Source organism: Oryza sativa, chromosome 6 (assembly GCF_034140825.1).
Source record: "Oryza sativa Japonica Group chromosome 6, ASM3414082v1".
Taxonomy (NCBI): Eukaryota; Viridiplantae; Streptophyta; class Magnoliopsida; order Poales; family Poaceae; genus Oryza; species Oryza sativa.
The window spans coordinates 1,594,996-1,610,357 of record NC_089040.1 but is presented as its reverse complement, the minus strand read 5'-3'; the positions used below and the strand labels follow the sequence as shown (position 1 = coordinate 1,610,357).

The following is a 15,362-nucleotide window of genomic DNA, read 5'->3' as shown; positions in this document are numbered from 1 at the left end:
CCAAAAGAAACCAAAAATACGGAAGAAAACAAAAAACGAAAACAAAGAAAAAGAAACCAAAAATACGGAAGAAAACAGAAAAAACGAAAACCAAGAAACCGTACACGCGCTGGAAGAAAACAGAAAAAAACAAAAAAAAAAGAGTACCGTACACGCGCCGTCCGCCGCTCCGCGCGACTTGTCGCGGATTAGCGTTTTCGTAAGATGTGACGGTGGTTCTCGTTTCACAAACGGGCCAAAATCTCTAGTTAGAAGCTTCCAATCGTTGGGCCTGCAAAGTGAAGAAAAATGAAGTGGCCGAAGAATTTCAGCCCATGATAAGCAGGCCTAATTTCAAACAGCAAAGAAGGGGTGATATGACTTTGGGCTTCACATCTCAACTCCAGATAGGCCTTGCCGCCTGGGCCGAGCTGTATGCATGCATGTTGATGACATAAGCATGACCTACTAAGCACAAGGCACGTACTCCCTCTGTTTCAAAATAGAGAAATTGTATAATCCTTTAAAAATTATCTCGAGATACCTATATTTTATATTTTTTTTACCTCAAAGTACATAGTAGCTGTAGTACCTGGATGCATCAAATTTTACATTAGAAAGTATGATACTTCCTGACACATTCTCAATGATAGTAAAATTGTCCTTCAAAATAAATCAATCATGATGGTAATGGGATAAAACTTAATACAGCAAATCTGGATAGATTGATTTGTTTAGAACGGGAGTATAAAACCTTCCAAAAACAAAAGTAAACATGTGAAAAAAAATAAAAAAAATGAGTGATAGGAAAGTCAGATGCAGTAGGTCAACGGCCCAAAGGCCAAGGCCAACGGATCCATTCCACAACTTACGGTGTGTTTTTTTTTTTTCAAAAAGTGATGAACAAACTAATCCTACCCACTAATCACACACATCAGCATCTCAGCTCCATCTAATCACATCACGTGGCAGCCACAACCGACCGTGATCATCTACTTACTCCCCACCGTTGACATTCCAGCGAAGATCATTCATTACACACTTACTCCGAGGATCTGACAGGTGGGGCCCACTGCGTGTTCACAGACAGCTAGACCAGCTAAGCGCCAGGTGGCGACAGATGAGTGGTCAACGTACGGTGTGGTTTCGTGGCTAGCGGAGCTGATGATTGTACGGATACCTCTGAGCTGTTGTCGTCTACTCTACCAAACGAGAAATGGTTTGTTTAGAGTACAAGGTACAAACTCTTTAGTTAGAGCATTGCATTCACATATCATTTGCCAAAGTTAAACCTAGGACAAACTAGTGTCATGAGGTTTTGGACAGAGAATTTATAGAAGGAGAATAATCTTGGGTGTGTTTAGTTTCTGAAAAAAGTTGGAAGTTTGAAGAAAGTTAGGAGTTTGGAAAAAAAGTTGGAATTTTATGTGTGTAGGAAAGTTTTTGTTGTGATATGATGTGATGGAAAGTTGAGAATATGGGGAAAACTAAACAATGCCCTTATCAAATACGCTCGATCCACACACCAACAAAGTGTATTAAAAAAGAAAACATGTTACCTGCTGAAATATATCCTGCACGAGATCGACATAGTATTTGCAAAGTAAAGCATATGATAAGTTAGCATGAATGTCGTCCTAGGTATCCCAAACGGTATATTTCATTTTCCATTGATGAAACAATGTGTGGTAAATTTTGTGGTGAAATTCTCTTTTTTTTCACACTTCAATACTAAGGATCTATTCGGTTTGTAGGATTTTCATAGAAATTTTGGAGGAATTAAACTGTTTTCTCTGAAAATCCTATAAAATTCCCGTATTCCGAAGAAGCCCTAAGTTGAGTTATGAGTTTTTTTTTATGCAACAAGTTTCTAAAAAGAGCATAATCCCATTGAATACGCCAAATCGATACGGCTTTAACGGAATGTTATCAACAAAACACATGTTACCGCTCAAATATATTATCCGTTGATTTCAAACGGATGGTTTAGATAGAAATAATGTCACGTAGTGACATTGCTACGTCAAGCCAGAGGATACGAATCCATCCATGAGAGCACGAAGAAAGATACACACATTATCCGATGGAGTAGCTTTAACAAACGGGCATAAACAATAACTCTCTCTCACACACACGCGTACCCATTACTAGCTTTTTTTTTTTTCCGTGCACACGGAAAGCCTCCTTGATTTGGAGCAACAAAGAATCCGGGCTAACCTTTTGGGCAAAGCTAGCTACCAGCTCGTGTGGGAAGCTTCGGCTAGTGGTTCACCTAGTGCAAAATGCAATGCAAATTGCAACCACACTGGCCATATAATTCCAGGGTCCAGATTCCTTGCATTGCATTGAGCCTCTCTATCTTTAATTTCTTAATCAAAAAACGGTTTAGGAGATAATGATGGTGTTGCTCCACTTTGGACCCCGACCAACACTCACCAACGTCCAGGATCTTAGAGACACCATCATCCTGCAGCCCACCACCAGAATTGTTCTCCGGCTTGAAAACACTAGTGCTACGTTGAAACTTTGCATGATTCCTCTCCTTTTTGAGTATGCTATATATGCCGTTTCTTTCATGAATAAGACCTAGTGTTGTCGCTATCATTTGTTTGTTCCATATATGTTCTCTTCTTGCTTGTATTAGTAGCCATGTTGTGGAGTTAATTTGGCTAACGGCTCATATCCCATCCATAAACGACACATTCATCAAATTCAACTTTTCATGGTTCTTCCTTTGAACTGTCGTATATACTCACGCATATGTAGATGCACTTCAACATTATCCTTGTTAGGTTACTCTATCCTTGATCTTAATTGCCTTGTGTTGGGTTTTGTCGCGGTAGCTTAAGTTAGCTATATATTGGTGTGGTGTTGCAGTTGTGGTTTTTGCTCACTTTCTCTAATTAACTGAGCACTAGGTTAGTCCCACTTACCTCTTAAAATGGGGCACCTTCTTCTTTATATAAAATATCAGCAACGGGTCTGACCGTTAAAAAAAATCTTAATTGGTTAAGCATGATTAGCAACAAAAATAATTTATGCGTAAATCTTTAAGATATGTGTACTTAGCAACTTTTAAGAATCAACTCAAATTTAAGTTTCAAATTTTAATTTTTGGCTACGGCTAGCTGGTCTGACTAGGGAATGTGCTAATTCATTTTTCCACCTCCGAAATGGACGCAAGCAAACGAACCCGTTGAAACCAGAAGGAAGCAAATTAAATGCAGTGCATCTCTCTTTCGCCCTCCTGTCGCTTTCCCACTCTGGTAGGCCAGCCAACCACACAACATTGCATTAGATCTTTCTTTCCCCTGATCAATCACTTGCAAAACAGAAAGAACAAGGACAAAAAATAATAAGCAAAAAAAAAAATAAAGGCATGCAAATGGCATTGCTTAAGAACAATTATTTGTAGCCCCACTAGAGGCACAACTTGTAGTGCTCCTTAAACCAATCCAGCAAAGAGGGCAACCATCACACATCGGCATGATCACCACATTAACTAAACAACAAATTTTTAGGAGATTGGGCCCTTTTTGTGTTTACTTTCTTTCTGGTTTTTCTTTTGCTTCTGTCCTACTTTGCATTTGCAGTTTTTTGGGACTCCTTTTGCGACATATAATTGGGTCGACATTGGAAAAAACAGAAGGAATTTTTTATAAACATAAGATTATTTTTTTTATAGAATGAATAACTTTGAGTGATTTGTACCAGGATGCGCTAGCTGCTTGCATATCCTTACTGATTTGTGAAGGTTCACCTATGTTTTTGCGTGAGTTGTAGAAAGAGTGTCACTACACTTGAGTGTATCTCAAACTACCGGGTCAAATTGCACATCTCATTTTCTTCAGTCTTTAACAACTTTACATGCATTGACATACTAGTACCTTATACTACTCCTATGTGCTAATACGGTCGCAGGGAAAAAAAATACTCGAAGTACAGACTGCATCTGTATTGGTGTCTAACGGTCTGTACCCCCCCCCCCCCAAAAAAAAAAAAAACAAATCCCGAAACGCATAATTTGTACTTCGAAAAAAAGACAAGACCTTACCACAACTGCTGCACCTAATTCAAACCAACCAAACACATTAGAACAATTCAAAGTCTCATACATCATCGTTCATACCTCTTCCTAACTAACCAGTCTGGCGAAAATCATTTTTTTCTTCTAGAGTCAACAACAAATACTATTCACTCTGTTAGAACAATCATTTAACCAACCAACATAAAATTGATGTTATTATATCTACATTTAAAAGTATTTGCTTATGATCGTAATTTGTTACTATATAAACAACCAACATATTAGTAGAACAATTGTTTATCAAAATCTTATCCTAATAAATCGTCTTACTCCATCCTAAGATTATTATGTCCAGATTCGTAGTCTACAATTTTTATGCGGAGGGATGAGTAGAGTACTACTGCTCAGGGTTCGACTTACCGCCGGTAACCGCGCGGTTACCGGGCTTACCGCGAGGGTACGGTAATATAAATACTGCGGTAACCTCCTTAAATTCAAATAAATTTAAAAAATAAATTAAAATTTTGATAAATTTTGCATGGTTTTGTACGGTTTTTCACGGTTACCGCGGTAACCGTTGGGAAACCCTGCTACTGCTCCAGTTAGTAACAAAAGCAAACAAGAGCAACAAGTCTCTAAGGTAAACTCCAAAGCCAAACCTAGAGCAATTTAAAATAAAACCTAGGGTTAAGATGAACAATGATTTAATTAATTAATTAATGGCCTTGTTATTGGATGCTCATTTCTTTCTCCTACCACCTATCAAAAAGCAAAGGCTTCCCCCTCCCCCCACCAACGAATACCCTCACCCCTCTCTCTCTCTCTCTCGCCCCACCCGGATGCCTCGCGCTGCCGGAGGCTGACCTCGCCGCCGGCGACTCCGCTCGGCCGCCGGAGCAGCCAGCGCGCGCGGGTAAGTCGACTCTCCCCCCTCCGCTACGTGCTGTCGGACGTTTTGTCGGGCGGTTTTGGTTTTGGCTTCTGCGTCGAGCAGCAAGGGTGGGTGGGTGCTCGATCTGCGCGGGCTCGAGTCGCGGGGAGACTTGCTCGTGGGGAGCGCTCTCTCACCGGAGGAGGAGGAGGAGGAGGAGGGGTTCCTCCTCCGGTGCGGCGGCCGCGTGGTCTGCGGGTTCTCTCCCTGGTGGGAATTTTGAATTTCGCGGCGCTCCCCCCATCTCCTGAATCCACGCGGTTTTATTCGTTTTGTTTTTTTTTCCGGGGAATGATCTCGGTGGGGATTTGTATGGAAAAGCCCGCGATTTTGGGGTTTCGAGAGCGCTAAAAAGCTTTGGATTTTCTCTGCTCGGTTTGTGTTCGTGCCCAGATTCAGTGGCCGAAGAAGCAAGGATGATGCACTGAGGTGGGGGGGGGGGGGGGGGGAGTCGGTGAGAGATTTCAGCGGAGAATCTCGTCTGATTCCAGCGTGTGGGACCTCCGGGCGATGGCCGCCGCTGGCGGCGGCGGCGACGCCAAGTACAACTCGTACAAGGCGGCGGGGCTACGCGGCGCCATACTGGAGGCGGCGCACGTGTCGTGCCTCGAGGATCGCTACGCGCTGGGGCCCCAGCTCGGGTGGGGCCAGTTCGGCGTGATCCGGTCGTGCTCCGACATGGTCACCGGCGAGGCGCTCGCCTGCAAGTCCATCGCCAAGGACCGCCTCGTGTCCCCCGACGACGTGAGGGGGGTCAAGCTCGAGATCGAGGTCATGGCGCGCCTCTCGGGCCACCCCAACGTCGTTGACCTCAAGGCCGTGTACGAGGACGAGGCGTCCGTGCACCTGGTCATGGAGCTCTGCGCCGGCGGGGAGCTCTTCCACCGCCTCGAGGAGCGCGGCTGCTTCTCCGAGCACGAGGCCGCCGCGCTCTTCCGCTACCTCATGGAGGTCGTGGCGCATTGCCATAGCAAGGGGATCGTGCACCGGGACCTCAAGCCCGAGAACATCCTCCTTGTCAGCAAATCGCCTTCTTCGCCGATCAAGCTCGCCGATTTCGGCCTCGCAACCTACATCCAGCCTGGTATAATTGGGAATTCTTGAGCAATTTCGTGGCTGCTCTCTGTCAAGGCTGGTGTTTCGAAGCTGAATTGGGTTTCGGTTTTGTCAGGTCGGAGCTTGAGTGGCATGGTGGGTAGTCCATTTTACATTGCGCCCGAGGTGCTCGCCGGTGGGTACAATGAGGCTGCCGATGTATGGAGCGCGGGTGTGATACTTTACATCCTCCTGAGTGGCATCCCCCCATTTTGGGGGAAAACCAAATCAAAGATTTTCGAATGTATCAGGTCGACTGAGCTGCGGTTTCCTTCTGATCCCTGGGACAAGGTTTCCGATTCAGCGAAGGAGCTAATAACCGAGATGCTGCGGCGCGATCCTCGACAGAGGCTCACAGCCAAGCAGGTCCTAGGTGAGACACGGCCTCAATCTTTTCAGAAACCACACACTTTCAATTTCCTGTCCTTGTTCTACATCACTAGCATCATATTGAGAACTTGGAACTGCCTTTTTTTTTTTAAGATGGAAAATGCTCACTGACTATTAATACATGCATGTAACTGGAATTGTAAATCGAAATTGATCAAAATTTTCCTGATGAGGTTAGCCTTGTTTACTTTACATATTGAATAAATTAACAAAACTTGGCTGCTAAGTACTGAGTTAGTGCCAGCTTAAGTTGGTGGTCTAATTTAAACTTGCACGGCTGGGGGAAAAAGCTGGGTTGCATCACAGTTTGTTGTAGGGTCATGTTCTGGTAGATCCACTGTGGTACAGATGAACTTTAAAATTTCTTGGCACTTCATCACCTTTTGTCTATTGTAGCCATTCCTTTAGTTGTGCTGGTTCATTCTGTCATCCTTCGTGGAATCTTTTGTTTGGTTGTCATTGCATCATTCCCGGACCTTACTGTACAGATCAGCTGCTAATGATTCCTTTCCCCATTTTTTTGTAATGCTTGCCATGTGGAGTAATCTAAACAACTGTTGTTACACAGAGCATTCCTGGATACAAGATCATGCCGACCAATCCCAAGATTCTTGTGGACATTGCCATGAGATCAATCTCAGAGGAGAGGACGCCGGCTCATGTTCGTTCTCGACGCCGCTGGCGTCATGCAGCCGCGATGTGAGCTTCAACACCGGTGGCCCGGTCGCCTGCCAAAGCATGTCTGAAGAAGCGTGCTCCCCCACATTCGCCTGCAGATCATCGTTCTCTGCATTTGTCGCTGAGAATGCTCCGTCGTGCGCGCTCTCGGGGTTCTCCTTCGGTGGCGTCTGCGAACCCTGCAACGCCGTGTTCCCGTCCCCGGTCGCTTCCATGCCGAGCTTCTCCTTCTTCTGCGGCCAAGAACCCGGCGAGCCTGAGTCGTCGCCTGATGGTGACGCCTTGGGCGAGAAAGCTCACTGCGACGCGACGGTGGTGGCCCTCGTCTCGTCCTCGGCTCCGAGGACAGCGGAGGTCCTGAGGGCCGCCGTAAGGGCGAACCCGTCGCGCGCCATCGGCATGAACAGCAGGAGGAACCACACCATCGGCGCCGGCGAGCGCGAGCACCTGGATGTGGCGGTCGCCGAGTCGGTGATACGGTGGGCGTCCTGCACCAACCTGTCGACGACGCACTCGCTCCGGGCTTCGCTGGTGTGCTAGCATTTTGTTTATCTGTGCAATTCACCATGTGTCCTGTGGCTGTGAGAGTGCTTCGCTAGTCTCTTGCCTTCCTCCTTGCACCTGCGATGCAAGCTGAAAGATAAGAGTGAGATGAGTGATGAGATGAGATGAGAGTGTGAGTGGTAGAATGTAACGTGGACCTGATGATATATAATGCTATAGTAGATTACCGAGTAGTGTGCTTGCTTTCTGTTTGTTGAATGTGTTCCTTATTTTTGGTCTCCTTTGTGCACTTGTCACTACTTATCACTAATACCATCCATCAACATCAGCTTGGTGCCATGCTCTCTCTTGAATGCTTGCAGACAAACTTAAACCGAAGTTGACCCCCATGTAATTAGCTCAAGAAACATTTCAAATACCTCATTATGAAAAGATGATCGAATAATATAGTGATTATTGGATAGAGATGACGTATTTGCTACTATAAAGCAAAGAAAAAATATGGCTCAAGAGATGATATATTTGGATCAAGTGATTACCAATTTATGATCAAGTCCCCTCTTCCAGTCTTCCAGTATCTACAAATTTGTGATCCTATGGGCCTTTGGGCCTGGTCGCTGACCCAGCCCACGGCCCAGCCAAGTCGTCGTCTTCCTCGATGCCGCTCCACCGCTTCTTCCACTTCGCCCGCGCCGGCGCCGCCCGTCGAACACCATGGCTGCCGCCGCCGCCGCAGCAGCAGTACCCGGCGACGCCAAGCTAGACTCCTTCCTCCAATGGCTCCAGGTTGCTCCTCGTCCCTCCTGCACATCCCCTTCTACTCGCGTGCACGCCAAATCCCTAAACCCCTGGCTCCTCTCCGCAGGCCAACGGCGCCGACCTCCGCGGCTGCACGATCCGCCGCTGCGGCCGCGAGGGCTACGGCGTCTTCTCCACCGCCGCCGAGGCCGGCGCCACCGACGGTAACATTTGCTATTCCACCTCTTCTCTCGGAGGTTTTAGGAGCTCGTCCTCCGCGCTGACTCGCGCGTTGGCTGTGTCTCGTTGCAGAGGTGGTGATGGTGGTGCCGCTCGATCTCGCCATCACTCCGATGCGGGTGCTGCAGGACCCGCTCGTCGGGCCGCGGTGCCGCGCGCTCTTCGAGGAAGGTGGCGTCGACGACCGCCTCCTCGTCATGCTCTTCCTCATGGTCGAGCGACTCCGCCCTAGCTCCCTCTGGAAGCCGTATGGTCGCAATCCACATCTCTCCATGTTAAACAACTTGATCAGTGATTGAATTTTGGTAATTTCTCTAGGTATTTGGATATGCTTCCAAGCACCTTCGGAAGCTCCATTTGGTTCACCGAAGATGAGCTTGCTGAGTTGGAAGGGACCACACTTCACCGGGCAACCGTGATGCAGGTTCATCAGTAGTGCAAACCTTTTCTTTCAGTTCCTTGGGGATATTTTGGGGAGCCAAGAGCAAATTCGTTTAAACGAACATGCTGCAATTTTGTTTCAGAGGAAGTCATTGCAAACCTTATTCGATAATAAGGTTAAAGGTCTGGTTGGGGAGCTCTTAAACGTCGATGAATCAGGAAGGTTTGTACTGATTTCGCATCATTTTCCAGCGCTGCTGCAACTTTATCACTATATTTCTGTATCAAGCACACATGCATAGTTTCTTTTACATTTTAGTATACACTTCTGTACTGGGGTTCTGCGATACATGGGGATTGCACCCCAAAGTATGATATGAAGAATAGCTTCTCATATAAAGTGATTTGGGGTAACGCATGTTCCATATCTTCATGTGTATGAGTGCACCATTTGTTGTCATCTGGGATAGCGCCTATGTTTTTATTTAATTTTATAGAAATGAGAATCACCAAGATGGCAATGCTGCACTATGAGATAAATTGCTACTTTTATTTTACAGAACATTTATGAATTTTGTTGACATGGCATAGGTTTAACTTATAAATACGTTAGAAATCATTTTAATGCACTGTATACTGGGCTTTGTGTACCTTTGAAATATTTTGATCTGAATATTCTTTTCAGCCAACCCTATTAAATGAATATTTTCTTGTGAAGGCTTCTAGTGCTAAGTAGAGTGTATCCAGCATGATTTTTGTTTATTGATTCTGTGCGTACTTAAAACCCATGAATCCACAAGCAATATCACTCAAATATTGTTCTGTTATACATCTGTATGCCCACCTACCGAGTTTGTGATTTTTACTGTCTAGTATGGCAATGATATACCAATATGGCTAATTCTCATGACTCCCTATCATATGTTTACTGACAAAGAAATTCGTTTTATTTAACAGTAATACTATCAAAATATTGTTTGCAGCTCAATTGAAGTGCGGTTCGAAGACTTCCTTTGGTATGTATAATTATGCTTTGCATTTGCAGTGATAATGTCATATTATAAGGCTTACATTTTTTTGGGGGGAATAATATAAGCCTTACTGATACTGTAGTTTCATAGTATTGACATGGCATATCATGTTAATTTCGTGTGCAAAAGATTCAGTGTGCTAATTTTTTTTTGGACAAATTAGGCATTAGTTTACAAAATGGTGGGGATGTTTTTGTACCTAGCATCAACTAACCTTTGCTACTATTACAATTTTCAAGCCATCAAGGTGGAAATTAGCTCATTCATAAGAAAATTGTACTTAATTGGGTGATGGCTTTGATTTGCAGCTCCTTCAATAAATATCTTGGAACAACAGTTTTATGTCAACAAATGAAAAATGCAATATACACATATGATGCAGGGTCCTTCACATAGTTGCTGGTTCAGTTCCCTGCTTTCTTTGTTTTATGTAACTCAGCAGCACGACTCTATGGCAGGGCAAACTCAATATTCTGGACTCGAGCATTGAATATACCATTGCCTCGTTTTTATGTTTTTCCGGAATCACTAGACGAAAAGCGGGCCAACATTGGTGATGATTGTGGTGATTCTAGTCTCAGTGCCCCTCAGGTTAATTGCATTTTTTCTGACCGCAGATCCTAGCTTCAGAGGTTCTTCTCAATTGTTTTATTTACTTATTGTGTGTGGCTTAATTTTTTCCCCTCGATTATATGTGGTCATTTAGGTTTCTTTTTTGCTCATGTACAACCTATCTGAAAAGTGAAAAAGAGGTTAAACATTGGTTACATGACTTTTTCTTGTCATGAAAGAGTAGCATAGGACCTTGAATGGAATTTTGTTGTCAAGAGAGAGGAACATCGCATAGGACCTTTCTTGGCCCTGAAAATTTTTCATACCAACAGAGAAATTCTGTTACTGAAGGCATATAGTGGTCTCAAGGTATGTGCCACAAAAAAAAAAAAAGAAACTGAATGGGGGCAAGAATATGTTTCTGTTGAACAAACTAGTTGCATAACTGGATATTATAACACGGAAACAGGGAAATGACTTTTATATTATAAGTTGTGGTTTTGTTAATTACAGCAGTAATCTACAATTATCTTAAACAAAATATACTTGTGACATGCTACAATTTGTCCTCAAGGAAACGCCATATACTTTTGAGGACTCATCATATACTTTGCCAATCTCGTGAATATAGATCCAACTTATCTGACAAATCATTGTTTATAATTATGCCAAATTGTATTTGTTTTTAACATCTCAATACTTCAATTAATTTGTTCACCCATATCTTCTTGTTCCAAATTTTAACATGCTAACTGTTTGTTTCCAGGGAACTGGGACTGCCATTACAGCTAAGAATATCAGTGGCAATGATAATCCTAAATCAAGTAATACAGAGTCAATTTGGGTTGAGGGCCTTGTCCCTGGAATCGACTTTTGTAATCATAGTAAGAGTTCTAATAAAAGTTTATGAATTATGTAGTATAGACGAAATATCTAGTTGGCAGATCATTCTATATTCAACTTTTGACAAAAAAAAAACTGTAGGCGAATTTGCAAGGATTTACATAAAAAAAATTGTTGTACTGAAAATAAATACTCATTGAAAAAACATGTTATTTTCAGTCTTACATAGGTATATCATATTTTTCAGATGTAAAGGCGCTGGCAACATGGGAAGTTGATTCCATGGGACATGTTACTGGATGTCCTTCTTCAATGTACCTTGTACTAGGTACATAAGTAGCTCCAGTTTCCTTTTGATAAGAGAACCTCATGATCTTTCCTTTAATCAAATATTTTGATATAAGATTATAGTTCCAATTTATGACTGTTTATTTTTGTATCTCCCTCTAGCTGATAAAAGCTTTGTGAAGGCTGAAACAGAGATCTGCATAAATTATGGCAACAAAGGAAATGAGGTATTACTCACATAGTTACATATGTGCAGATCTAGTCTGACTAGTTTATAAGCAAGTGTGTTATTTTTCTCAAGTTGTTGCTCTTAGTTTTATCGTACTTGTTATTGTGTGACTTGGATTGATGTCACTGTTTCATATTTTCGTGTATACTCATTCTGACTTCTCTGTCACGATTTCTCTATATACTGATACGGGCATTATTGATATATAGCCAAAATAGAACTACCCACAAGAAGATTCTTTTGATTTGTGCATTTAGATATTGGTTGCACTTCAGACAAACAATCCAGGAAAGCTTCATTAGTGCCGTCACCCTGGCCATTCTTTTTTTTTAAAAAAAAAAGAAAAGAAGAGGAAGGACATATGACGGTGATGAACTTCTTGGAGCTCTATGGCCCCCTTTGTTTCATCACTGGGCCTGGTTTGATTTGATTTCTTCATGGATTCACATATCCTTTAGTTCCTTATGGATTTGCATTAAACACACTTGCTAATGTTCTGAAGTATAAAATAATCTTACTTTGGGGCTTCTAACTGATAGATGACTTTGAGACTCAATAGTCAACGAAAAGAAGCTGCAGCGCTGCAGTCTTTTGTTCCGAGAAACTACAAAATGATTAAATGTCATCAAATATTCATACCGTTTATGATTACTGAAATATAGTTGCTGATGAAATGACATAGTTTTGTTTACTTGCAGGAACTACTATACCTCTATGGATTTGTAATTGACAACAATCCTGACGATTATCTCATGGTAACACTCAGTAAGAGATTACTTTTAGCAACAGGTGTTTGTCAACTCAGTTTTCTTTGTTTAGCATATTCCCTGCCAGATATTCTCTTTCTGTCAAACATTATAGTGGCAAAGCACTTGTCTGTCTTGAAACATTGTAGGTAGCCATTACTTAATTGTTCTCCAGCTAAATATTGTAAGTGTAACTCTATCGGTGTTCTGGGATACATAAAGGACCAAACTTTTAGTTAACATTTTAAAAGATAAGAAAACCATTATTCACTGAGAATATCTCCTTTCTTTTAGTTCAAATTATGAAATCGTATGTACCCACCCTTTTTCATTATCAAAGTTGCTGATTGTTTGAAGTGCTCCACATGTTCATAGTGATAAGATGGCTTATACTTGATATTTCCTCCGTTTGGCGTACTTCCTTAAGAAAGTAGCTACTTGTTTGAAATAAAAACTAGAGCTAACAAACGTTCCAAATGCAGATTCATTATCCAGTAGAAGCTCTTCGACAGGTTCAATCTGCTGATATTAAGATGAAGCTACTGGAGATACAGGTAGCAACATTTCTTAGCTCTAGTTTTTATTTACGATATGAAGAATGTTGTGAAAAATTTAGGCCCAACAAGTATCCTTGGACATCACGGGTCTCACTTTCCATATCTTCTGTGTTTACAGAATGCCGAATTGCGATGTCTTTTACCTCGTAGTTTGCTTGAAAATGGATTTTTTGGTAGCTGTTCTGGTGAAAACAAGGAGAACAAAAATAATACAAGTCCTTTTTCTAGTTATAGCTGGAGTGGTCAACGCAAGGTTCCATCATATATCGAGAAAATTGTTTTCTCTCAGGAATTTATAAGTACCCTGCGTACAATTGCTCTGCAAGAACATGAGCTTGAGCATACCGCTTCATTGCTTGGAGAGGTTAGTGTTTTTCACACTCTGTACCATGTGTTCAAAGGCATCAGTTGCATATGTGACATTGCCTTGCCCTGTCCTTTTTTTTTTTCCTTTTTCCTTTGGGACATTTTAGTACCCCAAATTTTACATGACATTGTTCGTAACCATCTAATCTGTTGAGAAGTGGTTAATATCTTTTTCATAAAGGGGACTAATGCCTGGGGATACTGGTTAATAAGATATTAACCACTTCTCAACAGACCATAGAGTTGTCTTATTAACCAGTATCCTCCTGTACTTGTACTGTAAGCTGGCAAACAGTATTTATGAAAATTAGCGCATTTGCTTTCAAACTAAAATATTATCCATGAGTCCAAAATTTTATCACACATGGTACTAATTTTGGCAGCATCATCAATCATAATTTCTTGGTGATATAAAAAAGGTTGTTTTACTCATCTAAAAGGATTAAGAAAGCTTCTCAAGAAGCATTTAGGCTATCTAGTTTCACATTTTCTGATATGACCTTAATATTCACATATTATTTATTTTCCCTAGTTTTCAGCATTATTCTGTATGAGCATATTTATTTCATGGTAAATTGATTGTAGAAATCCTTTGAATCTGTTCGTGTAGATTGGATCTAATGAAGATAGAGATGATGAGCTCCGGAGTGCTATATGGGAGGTCAGTGGTGATAATGGAGCACTGAGTTTGCTTGTGGATCTTCTTAGAGTCAAGTAACACACCCACAACTTGAGAAATTCGATGTCAGTGTACCTGTATTTTTTCTATGGCGTTGTCAATAATTTATTGATCAAGCCCTTCTCTTTTGCAAGAATGACTGAACTTGAAGAGGGCACTGGAACTGAAGCATCTGACAGCCAACTACTTGAGAAATTCGATCTCAGTGATTCAGAAGACGCAACGAGGTAGGGACGTAGGGCCTTTTGACGTTGCTTAATGGATACTTTTTTCTGCATATTAGCACTATCATGCTTGACATTTCCATCTGTACACCTCTTGTTTTTGTGTTTCACCATTACTCTCATTGTCTTTTTCACAGAAGTGACGAGAGCAACGAGACCAAGTCAAAAGTAAATATTAGGACGTGCATAGTGTACCGCAGAGGCCAAAAGCAGCTGACAAAGTTGTTCTTGAGGGAGGCAGAACATCTTCTGGAGCTGTCGTCAAAAGAAGAGAACTAAAGAAAGCAAGGAATGAAGGATCTCATCGGGTGCGCATTTCCCTTTCATGCTCTCTAAATTACAGCCGTTAGCCATAGCCAATAGTTATGCTACCAATTCAGCTGTTTTCTTCTGTAGTAGTAGCGTAACCCTTTTCAGTGATTTTACTGAAAAGAAAAGGCGTGTGTTACTGTAGCCATTATTTCTTGGTTTTCAGAAGCTAATTCAATTAAGAAACAGAAAATTGCTACTACTAATAAAATGCTTCATGTCTTCTGATGAACTAATTCAGAATGTATGGCTGTACATTGAAGTACAAAGCATAGACTTTCAGAGGTGAACCTCACTATAAAATACTACTACCTCCGTTTTTCAATAGATGACGCCGTTGACTTTTTTTCACATGTTTGACCATTCGTCTTATTTAAAAATTTTATGCAAATGTATAAGATATAAATCACACTTAAAGTACTATAAGTGATAAAACAACTCATAACAAAATAAATTATAATTACATAAATTTTTTTGAATAAGATGAATGGTCAAATATGTGAGAAAAAGTCAACGGCGTCATATATTAAAAAACGGAGGGAGTACTAAGGTTGTGTTTAGTTCCCTTCAAACTT

At 41.9% G+C, this 15,362-nt stretch overlaps 2 protein-coding genes across 6 annotated transcripts; both read left to right on the top strand.

Moving 5' to 3' along the window:
- Positions 1–4,800: 4,800 nt before the first annotated feature.
- Positions 4,801–7,837, top strand: LOC4339976 (calcium-dependent protein kinase 17-like). Of its 2 annotated transcripts, none has more exons than XM_066311541.1 (4): positions 4,801–4,919; positions 5,337–6,021; positions 6,109–6,405; positions 6,991–7,837. In XM_066311541.1, exons 2-4 carry the CDS (start codon positions 5,448–5,450, stop codon positions 7,638–7,640), a joined length of 1,521 nt encoding a protein of 506 aa, XP_066167638.1. In that variant the 5' UTR covers positions 4,801–4,919; positions 5,337–5,447; the 3' UTR covers positions 7,641–7,837. The 2 variants fall into 2 exon arrangements, with proteins under 2 accessions (XP_066167638.1, XP_015643555.1); XM_015788069.3 differs by having other exon boundaries at positions 5,331–6,021.
- A 452-nt stretch (positions 7,838–8,289) lies between these two features.
- Positions 8,290–15,023, top strand: LOC4339975 (fructose-bisphosphate aldolase-lysine N-methyltransferase, chloroplastic). 4 transcript variants are annotated; one of them, XR_010741969.1, is made up of 16 exons: positions 8,290–8,390; positions 8,470–8,566; positions 8,655–8,829; positions 8,901–9,006; positions 9,107–9,186; positions 9,947–9,979; positions 10,453–10,585; positions 11,313–11,430; positions 11,637–11,717; positions 11,840–11,904; positions 12,605–12,661; positions 13,135–13,206; positions 13,438–13,573; positions 14,186–14,289; positions 14,389–14,481; positions 14,616–15,023. XR_010741969.1 is itself a non-coding variant. In XM_015788066.3 (16 exons), exons 1-16 carry the CDS (start codon positions 8,319–8,321, stop codon positions 14,755–14,757), a joined length of 1,671 nt encoding a protein of 556 aa, XP_015643552.1. In that variant the 5' UTR covers positions 8,290–8,318; the 3' UTR covers positions 14,758–15,023. The 4 variants fall into 4 exon arrangements, 3 of the variants coding, with proteins under 3 accessions (XP_015643552.1, XP_015643551.1, XP_015643553.1); XM_015788066.3 differs by having other exon boundaries at positions 13,328–13,573; positions 14,619–15,023; XM_015788065.3 differs by having other exon boundaries at positions 13,328–13,573.
- The last annotated feature ends 339 nt before the right edge of the window (positions 15,024–15,362 follow it).